Genomic DNA, 17,219 nt, shown 5'->3' on the forward strand with positions numbered 1-17,219 from the left:
ATGGAGATATTTTGTGATAGTATCAGAATGAAGAAACCTTTGTGCAGGTATGAAGATTTCAGGTTGTAATTTTTTTCATGGACTATTTCCAAATGTATGTTTGCTGAAAATGTTACAAAGATTTCACTTTCTCAGTCAGGAGTACTTTCTTTCCTTTAATTTTGTTTACCTGTTTTTGATGAGAAACGTATTTACTTTTCCATTTTCTTTTACTTAACCTCTGCAACCTAGCGGTGACGGCATAACAAATTTAACTTGAAAATACAAAAATTGGAGAGAACTTCTGAAGACAGACTTAAACAAGTTTGGTTAATCTTATTAAGCTAAATTTATCTTTTTCCTGTTAGCCATGTGGTAAGCCTGTGGCCCTTCTAAAGGCAAAGCTAAAAATGATCAGGTAACCAGTCTTAAGCTTCACAACTCTTTTGTCTCATCAGTCCCCAGGAGTCAGTAAAATAATCAGATGTAGGAATAGAGAGCATACTGATCAAATTTTCAGATAACACAAAGCTGGAAGTAATGGGGTTGCAAAACTTCAGATGATAGAGCAAAAATTCAAAGGGATCTTGATAAATTGGAGAACTGGGCTATAGACAACAAAATGAAATTCAACGAAGACAAATGTAAGGTGCCGTATTTCTTAAGTAAGAAAAAGCAAATTCACAAATACAGAATGGGGGATAACTGGCCTGGCACCTGACCTGCAGAGAAGTATCTGGGAGTTGTGGTTGATCAGAATTTCAACATGAGTCACCGTGCTGCTGCAAAATAAAAATAAAAATAAAAAATGCAATTTTGGGTTGCATTAACAGAGGCATAGCATGCAAGTCACAGGAGGTGATAGTACTGTGAGTAGACCTCAGCTGTACTACTGTGTCCAATTTTGGTCACCGCTGTATAGAAAGGATGTAGAGAAACTGGAGAGGATCCAGAGGTGAACGACAAAGATGGAATGCAATCTGTATGAGCAAAGGCTGAAGGAACTGGGTATGCTTAGTTTGGAAAAGAGGAGATTAAGGGGGATATGATAGCGATCTTCAAATACCTGAAAAGCTGCCATAAAAAAGATGGAGAAAAATTGTTCTCTCTTGCCCCGGAGGGTAGGACAAGAGTCAATGGGTTCAAACTACAGCAGAGCAGATTTAGATTAAAGCTCAGGAAAAACTTCCTAGCTGTAAGAACAGTAGGACAATGGCGCAAACTGCCGAGGGAAGTCGTGGAAGCGCCTTCACTGGAGATTATTCAAGAAGAGGCTGGATAGCTATCTGTCATGGTTTGTTTAGACACAAGAAGTCCTACATCTTGGCAGGGGGTTAGACTAGATGACACTTTTGGTCCCTTCTAACCCTATGGTTCTATGAGTTTGATTCTATGAAAAGTGAACAATGTAATGCTAGCTGAACATCCAACATCATTGATTAAATTCTCCCCTCACTTTGAGGAGAGTATGGGAAAACAAATTATACTGAATGTAGAATTAACATAAAGCATTTAGCTTAAATGAGTTTTATTCTTTGATTTCACACACACACCCAATTCGTGCCCCCCCTCTCCCCCCCCCGTCTACCCGGATGTGGGAATGTGTGGGGTCTGGGAATGATGGGTACCAGGCAGGAAATAGGTCTTTTCCGCTTGTGCTCTGTTTGCAGCCCCCATGGTTAATGGTTGAACAAGGAAGAACCAGAAAAAACCCCAACAAAAACTATTAATCACATTCTGTATTTTTTTTGTTGATTAAGCTATTTTGGGTTTTAAATAAAGGTTTTGTCCCTCTCGGCTCCACTGCTTTTGTCTGATTCCCTCGAAGAAATTTGAATTCTGGGCACATTTTCTCAGTTTGTTATGGAAATATGTCTCAGATTCAGTGTTAGGACTCCACTGCTCTATCTAATATGGGTTCTGAAGAGTGAGTGTGTGTGTGTGTGTGTGTGTGTGTGTGTTCATGTCACCTGCATAATTTAGTAAGATTTTGTCTGTCTTATATTTCCTGAATATTGAGTGCCTAAAAGTGGTATTCATCTGAATAGCTGATCTATACAGTAGTGTTTCCCCCAAAGTGCTCTCCAACTCCTGTTCTCCATTTCCTTATTTCTCTCTCCTCACATCCTTAATCTTTTTCTTATTGTCTAACCATTTTCTCTTTCTTTCATTCTTTAACTCCCCTCACCCCCACCCACCATGCTATATTTCTCTCTCAATTCTATCTTTCCCCCCAGCCTCCAGATCACTCTCTTTGCTGTGTCACACTCCCTACAATGCTGAACTTTTCGTGGTTCTCTAGTTTTTCTGTTGCTACATTGCATTTTTGGTTTCTTTGATGCTTCTGGTTAGGCTTGGCCCAAGATAGTTGTTTTGCTTTCCTCATTCCTGTCCTGTCCTCCAGTGACCACCCTGCTGACTATGCAGTTATATGAATTTCTGGAACACTGGGCTTCTGGCCTGGCATTTTTTTTCTGCTGTCTTCGGGTTCTGAAATTAGATGATCCAACATACAGTGCTATGAGATGGAAGTGCAACGTGCTTTGAGACAAAGTTACATTTTCATAAGTAGCTATATCCCAGTGGAAAAAATCAGTCGCATTGATTTTTTTTTTTCAATGAGACACAAGTACTTTTGAAAATGTAATTATACTCTTAGCACTTGCATATTACAGTGATGGGAGCTAAAGAAAAGCTTAAGATACCTATTAATTTAAGGGAAATCCAAATCCCAGGTTGAATGTTTGGAAAAATTTATTTTTGGTCCAGCTATAACTTGCAAGAGTAATAAGAATTTATGATAAAACTTCTATTGGGTTAAAGTTGAGAATTGAAAATTTTTTAATCAGCTTGAAATTCCTTCTTTAAGGAGAAGGTCTTTGGAGGGGATGTGAGAAACCTTGCCTGTCATCTTAGTATTTTTGTAAATATCTGCCCTTCATAAAATGTGGAATTATTACATACTTCCTGCTTTGCTCATTCTTATTTTCAGAGTGATGCAGTCTGAGCACTGGACTGGGAATCAGTGTCAAAAAAGGGGGGCTGTTTATGCTACAAGCACTACAGCAGCACAGCCATGGCACTATAGCTATGTTGCTGTAGTGTACGGGTTATTTATGTCGCTGTAGTAAATCCACCTTCTTAAGAGGCAATAGCTAGGTTGATGGAAAAATTCATTTGTCAACCTAAAGGTGTCTATAGCAGGACTTAAGTCAGCCTATCTATCTCTCTCAAGGGTAAGAATTTTTCACACCTCTGAGTGGCATAGCTAAATCATCCTAAAGTTTAAGTGTACAGCAGGCCTGAGATTGGCATTCAGGAGTCCCGACTCCCACTGTCGCTTTGGACAAGCAACAGTTTTCTCATCTTGAAAATAGGAATCAAAGTTAGAGATGTTGCCCCCGATTAGATTGAGCATCCTGATCTGTGACTCCTGGTCCATTGCCTGTGTTCCCTCTTCCCACTGTTCTTGCTTTATACCTGTCTGATACTGGCTGTGTTCCTCCCTTCTGGTACTTAGGTGTCCAGCTAGAGGTCTTGGAGTTCTTTGTGCATCCCACATTACCACTTTTGAGGCAGCAACTAAAGTAATAGAAGGATTATTTTTGATTCAAAACGCTATGTTTAAATATTCAATACTGGTTATAATATTTATTTTAAAATGTGTCGGATAAAAGGTCGGAGGTAAGGAATACAACCTGCATTCTTATTTGAAAACATGGCAAACTGTGAAACTTAACTAGAAATTTGAGTGAGTAAAATCTTTTAACAGTAACTCTTCTCTTGTCCATTCCTCAGACATCGGGTGAGAAAGTGGGCAAACTGAGTCTGGTGGACTTAGCGGGCAGCGAAAGGGCAACTAAGACTGGTGCTGCAGGTGACAGACTGAAGGAAGGAAGCAACATTAACAAGTAAGGCTTTTAATGATTTTTCTGACTGCTGTTTTGTTAAAATAGGCAATAAAGGAAAGCTACGTCAAACTTGTAATGCACTGTTTAATCAGTAAGATTTCTGCAAGGTACTTGTAACCAATTCAGGCTTTTCTGAGGTTGTTTTGTATTTGAATGTTATTTCTATAGAAATTCTTAAGTGATCTGTGCACATTTTAAGTATTTAAAATGTGTTTTATGCTGGCTTATACTCCCTGCAACAGTTATGCATGTAATTTGTGTTGCAAGGACATGATTATAAAGGCTGAAAACTTTTTATCTTGTGAGTTTCTCACATAGAAAATTGATACATTGCTAAGCAATGTAGCTTGTGTTGGAAGAGAATATTAGTGGAAATGCCACTGACTAACTTTTTTTTTCATAGCTGCTTTTTGGAAAAGCAGGGTCTTGCCTTACTTCTGACACTCCTGCACTTGCAGTTATCTTCATGAATAGAGACTAATAATTATGGCAAATTGATGTGTACAAAAAGGGGAGACCACCAAACTAAATTTCATTTGTCTGAAGTGGGTGTTGGATGGGCAAGGGCTGTTACTGCTTTAGGTATTTGTTACACTGAAGATGTCGGTACTAATCAGATAAATATTAATTCTGTGAAACTGAGATAAAGGTACTCTACTGAAATGACAATGGTTTTGTTCTTCTTTGAGTGATTACACGTGCATTCCACTCTTGGTGTGCGTGTGCCATGAGCACAATGGTCAGAAATTTTCCCCTCGGCAGTAGGCATCAGACCAGCTCAAGTGCCATCTGCTGCCACACACCACCACGTGCAGTATAAAAGGCAAAGCCACTCCCGGCCCCCCTCAGTTCCTTCTTGCTGCCCATGAGAGTTGTTAGAATCTGGTCTTGCTTTAGCAAGTTCTCGGTATTTTTTTCTTATATATAGTTACCTAGTTACATAGTTCTTGGTGTGTGTTAGTGATAGATACGTTTGTTTAGTATCCGTTAGTTTTTTCTCAGTTCCCCAATTTTGGGGTTCCGTTTGTCAGTACCAAGGAATTCCTCGGTCCCAGGCTTCAAGCCCTGTCTGTCTTACTCAAAGCTGATGCCTAAGAGCAAGCTGCGCTCTAGCTGTTTAAAGTGTTTCGGTGAGACTCACGTTAGGGATCTGTGCCAGATTGACAAGGACTTCAAGCTGAGAACCAAAAGAGATGGAGAGACTAGGCGGAAGTTTCTTTTGATGGAGGCTGCTCTGAGCACACCTTCAGAGTCTTCTCTGTCAGAGAGGGTACTGAGCACTTTGGCATGTGTGAGCAGTACACCTCCATTGCTGTCTGAGTCCCGGCACTGCTCATCCTTGCGGGTGTCCGGGAAGAAACAGAAGCCTTCCAAAGACATTGCTGGGAGAGGCAGATCTCTGATCCCTAAGTCTGCCAAGAAAGGGGGCAAAGTATTGACTAGAGAGCAATCAAAATCGAAGCACTCTTCCACTCACTTTTTGGATAAAATGGCACCATTGATTCAGGCATTGAGGCAGACAACATTGAGTCCCGGGCCCAAAGCGGCACATTTATCATCTGCAGCACATCTTAGTTTCTTGTGAACTGGTCAGTGACTATTCCAGTACCATCCATGCCAGAGGCATTTGCAGCTGCAAGGAACTTGTTGAGCTTATTGGCACTGCTCTCCCAAGTGGGGCAGATCTCTCCTACAGTATAGGTAGACCGTTCAGCATCAGTCTCCTTCCCCTTTGTTTGCAAACCATCTCTCCTATTTCTTCAGACCAATGGGTCTTATGTACCGTGGAAATAGGGTACACTCTGCAGTTTGTTTCTTTCCGTATTCAGGAACCACTCTCACTAGGTGCTCCTCCTTCAGGAATTTCAAACTCTCATCTGGGTGGGAGCCACAAAAGAGGTTCCTCAAAGTCACAGAGGAACAGGGATTTATTCCTGTTATTTTCTAATACTGAAAGCAAAGGGACGTCTCAGGCCAATTTTAGGACCACATCAGCTCATCAGATATCTCAAAAAGATAATTTTGTATTGTATCACTAGCTTCCATTTTCCCCTTCCTGTATCCTGGAGACTGCTATGCTACCCTCAACTTAAATAATGCCTGTTTCCATTTGAGGATTTATCAAGACCATAGGAAGTATGTCAGATTGGTTTACCAACAATCTTGCTACCAGTTCACAGTGCTGCCTTTCAGCCTGTTGGCAGCTCCCTGGATTTTCACAAAATGTATGGGACTGGTAGCTGCCTTCCTGAGATAGTTAGGAGTATATATCTATCCCTATCTGGACTACTGGCTTGCGAGAGGCCATTTCAAGATTCAGGTACTATAATTCTTATCCAGTCAAATTGTAAGGCACTGGGACTGTTGAGCAACTCAGAAAAGTCTGTCCTCTCACCCGTTCAGAGGAGAGAGTTTATAGGGGCTATACTGGATGCACGCACACCAACCAAGAGTGGCATGGATATGTGCAACACATCTCCAAGAACAACAGTTACAGAATAGATAAGTAAGCTGCTTCTTCGGGTAGTGTCCCTATGGGTGCTCCACTGTAGGTGCGCCTGCGTCCCTGCACAGTTGATCAGACAACTTTGGTAGCCGTCTGTCCCACCCATGCATGCACTGCTCCTCACCTGCCACAAAGCTAGCCAGCATGTGTGAGCAATCCCTCCGCAGTTCCTTCTGTTTGGCCATGTCTAAAAAAGAAGAAGAAAGAGTTTGCTTCCCACCAACCCCGATGGGGGTGACCTCCCCCCCCGGACAAGGGTATGCCCGGCTCCCCGGGCTTCAAAAAGTGCCTCAGTTGCATGGAATCTATCCCAGTGATTGATGGACACTCGCAGTGCATTCGCTGCCTGGGAGAAAAGCACATTCCACAAAAGTGTGGCTTGTGCCAGCAGCTGAAACCTAGGTCCAGGAAAGACAGAGAGTTAATTCTCAAACTCCTGCTCATGGAGTTGGTGTTTCAACCCCTGAGTCCCTGCAGAAACTCTCACCACAACCCTCTACATCGAAGGGAGGTGAGCCTAGAGAGATGAGCTACTCACACAAGGCCTCTAAGAGAAGGTCTGTGAGTCCCCGTAGTGAGCCCTGATGGAACCGAAAACTATTTCCAGCTTCATCAGTATCATTGGTACCAACAGCACCAAAGCCATCTAAAACTGGTACCCAGGGCACAAGCGGTACCATATGACAGAGAAAATTTGACTGCCCAAAGACCCAATAGGCATGGGCAAAGAAGCATCGGTACTGCAGGGGCATGAAAAACATAGAAGATCCGCCCCAGGGAAGGCTCTGTCGGTATGGATATCAGCACTGGTACCGACTCCGGTGCATCTGGCATCAATGGATTTTGCGGCCAAGTCCACATCTCCAACTCCACCGGTGCAAGCCTCTCTGCACTAACAACTACGGGCAGTACCGACGCCATCTGCACCACTGGATTTCCAGTGCGTGACAGATCTTTCAGTTTCCAACGCACCTGACTCACTGCTACTCAGTATCGGGGCCCCAGTACCAAGTTTGCCCAGAGCCCTGGACTCACTGACATCTCCCTGCCGTGCACTGCTTTTCTCATCATCAGAGTCAGAAAGTGAGTGAGAAAACGTGGGTTCCCGCCACTCTTCTCACCTGTCATATGGGGTTCAATTTTACTATGGGCATCAGGCATATCATCCACCTCACTCACAGCCTCCCTGGTTTGGTCAGCCACGGTACCCACCACAATGGCCATACTGGGACCCTTAGTAGGATCATAAACAGCAAGCCTTCCATGCCTCTAGTGTGGCATGTCAGCAAACAAGGAGACACCCTCCTTCAGCTGTGGTTTCGAGGGCTTCTGAACTTCCAGAACAAGTAGGAGAGGAGATTGAGGTGGAGGAAGAAGTCACTCCTCAAGCCTGCTTCTCATCATCGTCACCAGACAAGACGGTGATGCCCCCTCTGCCATCAATGGCTGATTACACATTATTTCAGGGCCTGGCACAGAGGGTGGCAGAAGCCCTACGAATACCCTTGCAGGAGAATACCGAATCTTACCACAACCTGGTGGACATTTTACATTCCTCCACCTCCTCCAGAGTGGCCCTCCCTATTAATGAGGCATTCCTGGATCCTGCCAAAGTCATATAGAAGACCCCTGCGTCTGTCCAGCCAGTATGCAGGCGGATGGACAAAAAGTATTACGTGCCTGCAAAGAACATAGAATTTATCTTTTCCCACCCACTTCCTAATTCCATCATTTTGGATGCAGTTAACTGTAGGGGCCGCCAGCACCAGTTCAGAACCACCCCTTATGACCGGGACTGGAAATGTTTGGATCTGTTCGGCAGGAAGGCATATTCATCAGCTACTCTCCAGTTCCGTGTAGCAAACTACCAAGTCTTATTGGCAAAGTATGACTACCAAAACTACACAAAATTCAGTTCCTTTATTGAGCAACTGCCTAATTCTCACAAAGAACAATTCAAGGCAATAGTCAATGAGGGCCAGCAGTTGGCTAAAGTTTCCCTCCAATCCGCGCAAAATGCAGCTGACACAGTGGTGCACTTGATTTCTATGGACATTGTGATGAGACATGCTTTGTGGTTTTACTTGTCTGGCTTCCCTGAAAAGGTCCAAAATAGTGGAACGACCTTGCTTTTGAAGGGACAAAGTTATTTGCTGAGAAGACTGATGCATCCCTTCACATGTTGAAGGATTCTAGGGCAACTCTTTGGTCCCTTGGGATCTATACTTCTGAGGAGGGATTTCCCACATGTGCTGGCTAGCCTCGTAGCAAGTGAGGAATAGTGCATGGCGAGCGGGATGGACTGCTACCAAAGTTCTCTGATCAACAGCACAGGGATGCAGACACACCCACAGTGGAACGTCCATAGGGGGACACATCTTGAAGAACCATAGTTACTGCACAAGGTGAGTAACTTCTTCAATTTATTTGGGCATCCATCATATTTAAAAGGGTTTTTTGAATTATAGATCTCTTCACTTGTTCATGGGTTGGTTACTTTCTCCATGCAGGTCCCTTACAACTCTTGGGCTGGTTATTTCTGCTCTAGCGGATCAGGCTGCTGGCAAGAACAAGAACAAATTTGTTCCATATCGTGATTCTGTGCTCACCTGGTTACTTAAAGTAAGTGAACTTCTCATACATCTTTGGAGTGGGTGGCATGAGGCAAGAGAGAGAGAGAAGAATTTTTCCTTCGTAATGTGTAAAATACAATTGTTCCATCATCTAACCCTAGTTTTGTATGCAGCAGCCTCATATTTGAAGAATTAGAAGGGTATTAGCCATTAGTGTCTCTAGAGGATACATTCTATCTCCCGTGCTTATTGGGAATAACTCTGTGATGGCCAAAAGTATAGGGCGTATTTTTTTTAAGTGATCTAATAAATATTTAAGTCCAGCTCTTTGAGTCAACTCACTAACAGCTACACTTAGAACCCTGGGGCTGATTTAGCCTGGACCATCTCCTTATGACCTAAGTTTACCCAATGTCATGGTTGACATGATTAACTTCAGAGATTTTGGATAAGATGTTTAGCCCTTTGCTTCAACTCAGCAGGGGTGTATTCACAAAACATATTCCAGTCTGCAGTCCAGTTGCAGTCATATTCTCATGTTCATGTGAAATGCGCAATTATGGAGTCAGTTTCTATACTGCAAATCATTCTGATTTGAAGTTTACTGTTGCAAAAAGAAACTGGATCTAGGAGGGCTTTAAATGAAGCTCATTGATATCTAAATGTTTGTTTGTTTTTTGCTCCTGCTGCCTCCTTTAATATATAGTGGTTATAAAAGGATGGTAAGCTGCAGTTAACCAAAAAGAGAGAAGTTTGGGCAGTGACTGGGTAGTTTCACTTAAGGAAGATCCTGTTTTCTCCTGGTCTTTGAATAGACTACCTTTAGAGCTACCTGGTTGCTTTCATATCTAAAGCCAAAGAGGCAAGTGCTTTCCTTATAATGAGATACGTTTTCCTTCCCTTGGTACAGATCAAGTGACTGACAGGCAGATTGGCTAGGTTTTAAAGGAACTGCATTATAGAGGTGCAGACCCAATAGGGGCATCAGGACTAGAGTATCCCATAATGTTTATTACATTTTTTTCTGTTTTTCCACATCAAAATTGTGAAGTACAAAATGTTTCTATCAGACTTAGTTATGAATCTTGGAAAGCTGGTATCGCTTCCTTCCTTACCTTTGTCCTATGCTTCCTTGCTATCAAGAGGTAGTTATGATATATGGTATAAAGAAATAAGCTGGAAAAGAAATATTTATGTCAGCTCTATTACCCAGTGATTGCTAAAGCTAGATTCTATCCTTTTGTAGACTGCACCCAGTCTAACCACCCGCACATAATCCTTAGGTGATCTCTTTAAACATAATGTGATCTGAATCCTCCATTCCCATAGTTTACTTACAAGTGTTAAAAAAAAAAAAAAAAAAAGTGAACTGCAGGATATAGAGGTACTTAAAATGTTTAAACTTTTTCCTATAATAAAATTTGGAAAAAAACAAACAACCCACCTTCCCTCCCCCCAATAGTTGACCTTCAGTGCAGTTCATTGCCTCTTGGGCTAGATACAGTAGTGAAATAAAAGGTCAACTGATGTAGTGTCTTAGCACTATGAGTCTTGATTTTCCCAGTAGTTACCTTTAACAAACCTTCCCACAATATTGTTTTGTAATAGTTAACATTGGGGAATTCAGTTAACAAGTTAACCTTGTAGATACTAAGATTTCAAACATCACATACTGCGGTGATGAAGCTGTATAAAAGTTTGAATAGAATAGCAGAAGTAATACATTTTATTTTTCTTATAATATAGTAAATCTTCTTTTCACAATGCTGCCTCACTCAACACTTCTCATCTATGCTAAAATATAGCCTTGCCTTTATATTCACTGTCTCCAAGTTTGTTGAAACAAATGTACTTTGCTTCTCTGCAATGTTGTAATCAACTATGCTCGGTTTGTTTCAGTTTACTGCAGTAGTGAGACCTATGTATGGGTAACAGAATCTGAGGAAGCAGAAATGGAAACCTTTTCAGAGGCTTTCCCATGTTGTTGTTAGAATTTGTTATGCTGATCCTTTTCTAGATATAATCCAGCAAATAGATTGAGATTCATGTTTAGCCCCTGCCCGATACATTGTAGCAAAAATGGCAATGCATGCATAGTAAGTGCTGAAGCTCAGAAACAGACTTTTGTTATGCCTTCCTCCAAGCAACTCATTTCCTTTGTCCTGTTCATGTTCAGCCATGTTAAAATCCTAACAAAGGCTTAATTTCAAAAACCAGCTCATTTAAGTGAAACTCAAGGACGAAATTTTTAACTAATACCTAGTGAAAAAGATAATTTGATTATATTTTAAAGAAAGCTCAAACTAAAAATTCATCAAGTAAAGATGTCCAAGCTTGTTTTTAAACTCTAAGCATTTGGGGGTTGTTATAATACAATGTGCCACTCCTTTTCAATGTGGTGCAGGAGAGAGAATGTATTCTAGGATACTAGGAGTACTTAGGAATAATCTATATTTTAGAACAGTGGTTTTCAACCTATTTTCATTTGCGGACCCCTAGAACATTTTGAATGGAGATGCAGATCCCTTTGGAAATCTTAGACCTAGTCTGTGGTCCTCCAGGGGTCTGTGGACCACAGGTTGAAAGCCACTGTTTTAGAGCAAATTTGAATAACCATTGACATAATCAAGACTTTGTATTGCAAGATGGGCCATCTACTAGCTTTACTACTTGTATGTTGCCTCTATCCCTTTTCCATTTATTTTCCTGTCCTGGTCTTTTTATCTTGGATTCTAAACTCTTCAGAGCAGGGACCATACTCTTTTATCTCCGGAAAGCTCCTTGCGTATTGTCGGCATTACTGGAAACAAACTTTAACAACAATGCCAGTTGCAGCTTCTGGGTTCTGTACCCAGTTGTGTGACTTTGGGCAAGTCCATTCAGTATTTCTGTGCCCATCTTCCTCATTGTAAAACAGATATAACAACAATTATTTATGTCAAAGGAATGTTGTGAATCTCAGAACCAGCTCAGAGTCTGGCCCTTCATGTTTATAACTTACTTGAAGATCCTTGGATGACAGATGGTAGGGGCACAATTCTGTTCACATTGAAGCCATTAGGAGCAGCACCAGAACCTAAATGCAAGTGAGAACTTGGTCGAAAATAATAACCAATCTTCTTACCAACTTATCAGGCTTTTGATGTGTCTTATCAATTATATATTTATATTTACCCTGCCTTCTGTGTGGGTGTTCTGCAGTTTGAGGCACATTAAAATGAAAAAAATGTAGGAACTGAGAACAGTGATCGCCTCGTAAACTATTTTCTTGTTCTAGGTGTAAGTAATGTCTAAATTTTCACATTCCAATAGTGTTCTCACAATAATTTTAGTGCCGACACATAGTTGGCTGGTTTTAGTCTTTTTTTTCCTTAGTTATTTCCATTCTGTTCTTGTCTCTGACATAAACAGCCCCCCACCTGTTGCAAACTTACTCTTTTTCATTATGAGAGTCTAGCTTATTCTCCATTCACCCTTCCCACTGTGCAATAAAGGGACCAATGCCACTGCACAACAGAGAATTATATATACAAATAAATTGGATGCCCTGGAGCTGGGCCTGAGCAGTCAACACAGTAATGGAGGGACCATTAGAAAATTAATAATGGATAGGTTCCAATTTAGTGGTTCTAGTATAAGCTCTGCTTTGGAGCTAATTGATGCAATGGAAGTTCTCAAAGTGTAAACTATGAACACTTTCTGTGGATTCCAAAAAGTGTCTGATTTTGGACATACCGTATATACAAACCTGGGATCATTTGCCAGTTACTTCACATTTTTGAAAATGTTCGGGAGAGGAAAAAAAGTCCCTGGCTCAAGGAAAATACCCCATATTGAACAGGACCAGTTCACACTGGATCCCATATAGTCTTCAATGGCTGTGATGTGAGTACATTGCTATTTTATTTGGAGTGGGCCCTGCAAGACAAAGTAATTTGCAGACATGTAGGGATGGGACTATATTTATGCAGACAAAAAGTGTATTCCCATAAGCTAGTGGTATTTATTCTGTGAATTTAAACACGTTGAGGATTGTTATGGAAAGCTTCAATGCGTTCGCCTGAATGAAATGATTAGACAAATAGTTTTAATGATGCCCAGTGGCAATCTTTGACCTACATTTCATGGATTACTTAAGATTAGAGCTCGTTGGGAATTTTCCATTAGAATGATTTTCTGATAGGAAAATAAAGTTTCCACAAAATTTAAATTGTCCATGGGAAAATTAAAATAAATATTTCATTTTCAGATCAATTCCACCCAAATTGGAATATTTAGTTTGTTTAACAGATCCGAAATATTATATTTCTGACTAGTTCAACAAAACATCAGACTGCATTTCTCTATCAGGGCATTGCCTTATGGGAATTGTAGTTCAGGCCCCCATTCTATTATATGGGCCAGGCTCCTGGAGGACTACATCTCCTATAATGCAATCCAGATTTCCCTCTGACTAATCTGTGTGGTGGGTCATGGAAGTCCCATGTAGAAGTATTTGCTACAATCACAAATAAAACCAGTTATACCGTTAAACTCTAGGGCTCTGTCTACAGTACAGCAGTGCATTTAGCTGTTAATATAAAAGAGATGGTTTGTAAAAAGGTCTGTATTCCTTTACATGTAAAGCTAGTACACTAGAAAGTTAACTGTCATTCAGATTCAGGCCTAAAAGTGCCAGCTGGAAAAAACTGGAAGACAAGTGAAATGGTGACATCACAAAACACACAGTGAAAGTAGACCTATTAAGAGGGGAATTTTTGGTCAGATTGTTCTAAACTGTTTGTTTTGTTAACACCTATTGTAAATGAGTAATATTTCTGGTAGAGAAAACTAGGGTTGTCAAGCAATTAAAAAGATTAATCGTGATTAATTGCACGATTAAAAAAATTAATTGCGATTAATCACACAGTTAATCGCGCTATTAAACAATAATACAATACCATTTATTTAAATATTTTGGATGTTTTCTACATTTTCAAATATATTGATTTCAATTACAACACAATACAAAGTGTACAGTGTTCACTTTATATTTATTTTTATTACAAATATTTGCACAGTAAAAAACAAAAGAAATAGTATTTTTCAATTCACCTAATACAAATACTGTAGTGCAATCTCTTTATCATGAAAGTTGAATTTACAAATATAGAATTATGTACAAAAAATAACTACACTCAAAAACAACACAATGTAAAATTTTAGAGCCTACAAGTCCACTCAGTCCTACTTCTTGTTCAGCCAATCACTCAGAAAAACAAGTTTGATTACAATTTGAAGGAGATAATGTAAGGTGACATTGTAAATAAGAAGCAGGCAGCATTATCTCCCGTAAATGTAAACAAATTGTTTTAGCAATTGGCTGAACAAGAAGTAGGACTAGCAAAATGGCCACTGAATCCTCAAAACCATTTCATTTAGTAACTGGCCCATAAACTATTGTGGGTTGTATGGTATTACATGTAACTTAGTGCTACACGTGCCATGTTGGTTACATTTACACTAAGGCAGGGGCTCAACCTGAGGATCAAGACCACCCTGTCCTTCCCATCTTGCAGGATAAGGGAGGAGCCCCAATATGTAAAAAGGGTCACAGTATGGAATAGATGAAGAACTACTGCACTAAAAAGTTTTTTCCCTTTGGCTCAGAGAATATGGCTATATGACCTCAATAACTGTAGCTCCTAGATGGGGTTATCTTTATGGCACCTTTTAAAGTGATGTCCACTTTTTGAGGAACACCTTCATTTTTATTTTGTGGCATGATTTTCCTTTTTGGAAGATCTGTTCCTGTTGTGTTAAACAGTTTAGATTCCATTCTGAGTGTAGCAAATTCTAGCTACAACTTGCTGTATTTTAAAAAACAAAAAAAAATGTAAACCTTTGTATGGCAAATTGGCCAAGAACAACATCTTTGATCTGTTTCTGTTTTTGTTTTTATTTTTAAACAGATAGCCTTAAGCTATTTACATTCTAGGACAAATATTTTGTTTGGTATTTTTACAAACCCTTCTGTATTGAACAAGCATTTATTATTAGCCTGCTCTCCAATTTGCTGATTAAAACGATGCACAGTAATATACTGTTTTCTTGCTGGTGTAACTTTTGTTGAAAACATTTTATTGCTGTCCGCTTCTGCATCCTATATGGGCTCATCATAGATGTGCTTGTTAGAGGAGGACACCCCACCAATGAGCTTAACTAGAACACAGCGCTAAGGCCAGCAAAGCGGACACAAGAATGGATAAATTACGTCCTCTCCTGCCTGTCGCATCATATCCATTGACTCAAAGTTTAATTCCTGTGGATGGCAGGAGATGCTACTGCTGGTTGGCTTCACTGGAGTTCTCCCAGTGATAGGAAGCAGCTTTAAACACTAGTAGAACAGTTTTGAAAAGCTGCTGAATCTGCAGTTCTTGCTATATTGGCTTATGCCTCATTTAGAGCTGGGTTGCATTAGTCTCTTACGATCTCTCTTCCCTTTCTCTCCCCCTCCACCCCACCCCAAATGGAGTCCTAGCCATTTTGTGCCTCTGAAACATGCTTCCTGCATCAAGGGATCTCTACCAGAGCTTGCTGATGTAAACAACTACTGAATGTAACCTACAAAATACATAGATTGGATGAGGTCCTACGTTTCTGTCTGAAATAGTCCCTGACAATCATCCCTGGCATGCAATTGCTGATGTGAGGTTGCCAGATACATTAGAATTACTTTTTTTAAATCTACACTCAGTATTTGTGAAAGTTGCCAGACTATTTGTCAACATGGAATGGTAGATGGATCTCACTAAAACAATAAAAGTCCCATGCCCTCAGATGAGTGGAGGCCACTGATACCCCGAGATGAACTTGATAGCTCTGAAGATTAGTCCTCTGTGTCAACCATAGAACAAATACAGCATAGGTAACAACAATGCAACTTTCCCTCGCCCTTGGTCAGGAGGGACTACATCTAGGGACAAGAAAGTAGCTTAGCCTCCATGATACAGTCCTTAGCCGATCTGTTTAGATGGACAATGCTGCTGTCAGCAATTACAGGCCTAACTTTTCAGAAATCTCAATCAGATTGGCTTAATCTACCTGAAAGATGAGGTGTCTCTCTTCCTCCTGCCCTCTCTTGCTTCATTCTGCTTTAATACTGACACACTGGACCAGTGAGGAAGGCTCATGACTGCCAGAAAGAGAACATTCATAAGTGGCTTCTTTTCCTGGGGGAGGCACCAATAGAAGACCAAAGGAGGCCACCAAACCAATATACATAGGCCACCAAATAGCCTTTAGATGCAAACAGCTTTTAGTTACTACCTACATGGACTGGATTTGAACTGGTGGGCTTGGGGTGAAAGGCTCTCATTACCAGTCCCCTCCTTTATTATTCGGTGCTCTTTTTAAAAAACAAATGAACAAAAAATCCTCCCTGATTTTTTTTTCCTTTGCTCTCCTACAGGACAGCCTTGGTGGTAACAGCAAGACTGCTATGGTGGCAACAGTCAGCCCAGCAGCAGATAACTACGATGAGACCCTTTCCACATTGAGGTACGCAGACCGGGCGAAGAACATAGTTAATCATGCCGTGGTAAATGAAGACCCCAATGCCCGCATCATCCGAGAACTCCGAGAGGAGGTGGAGAAGCTCCGAGAACAGCTCACCAAAGCAGAGGTACAATATACTAGCTGTTCAAGGCTCCTATGGGTGTTCTACTTCATGGTGCTGCAATCCTATGAAGACACTGGTTAGATATTTTGTCTGGGCTTGAAGATAAACATCAGTAAGGCAATACTAGACAGTATTTATGGGGAAAATCCATGTCATCTTTCTTCACCTCCGCTTTCTTCCTCTCCCCGTTTTTCCTCTTATCAATATGAGGCTGCTGAGTGTTGACTAGTGGGGGTGATAATGTGAGAGGCAAGCTTCCCTTGAAATGTTTCATTAAGTGGTCACATGGTAGTGTCCAAGCTTGGGCAGAGATCAAGAAGGAAGGAAGACATACAGATAGAACTAGGGATACAGACATTTGAAAGACTGCTTGCTATTGGGAGAGCTTTACCTAACTACCCAGGAATACAGCAGAATTACAACACTTTCTTCAAGATATAAATATATTCACATGACTTCTGTTTACCTTACAACTTTCAAAAAATTTAACAATATTTATTATGAATTTATCCCCTATTTCAGGTGTTGAAGACAAGATACTTGTGGTTAATTTGTGCCTCAAACTGAAGCATGCAGGAGCATGATCTAAT

At 40.8% G+C, this 17,219-nt stretch overlaps 1 protein-coding gene across 3 annotated transcripts in view; it reads left to right on the forward strand.

Annotated features, from left to right (window-relative positions):
* The window catches only part of KIF13B (kinesin family member 13B), a 187,619-nt gene that overhangs the window by 78,620 nt on the left and 91,780 nt on the right, over positions 1 to 17,219 (forward strand). For all 3 annotated transcript variants that reach the window (XM_034766725.1, XM_034766728.1, XM_034766726.1), the window contains exons 9-11: positions 3,778 to 3,890; positions 8,907 to 9,018; positions 16,420 to 16,632. In XM_034766725.1, the coding sequence (XP_034622616.1) occupies positions 3,778 to 3,890; positions 8,907 to 9,018; positions 16,420 to 16,632 (438 nt within the window). The remainder of the gene's footprint in view (positions 1 to 3,777; positions 3,891 to 8,906; positions 9,019 to 16,419; positions 16,633 to 17,219) is intronic.

This window comes from Trachemys scripta, chromosome 3 (assembly GCF_013100865.1).
Source record: "Trachemys scripta elegans isolate TJP31775 chromosome 3, CAS_Tse_1.0, whole genome shotgun sequence".
In the NCBI taxonomy this organism is placed as follows: Eukaryota; Metazoa; Chordata; order Testudines; family Emydidae; genus Trachemys; species Trachemys scripta.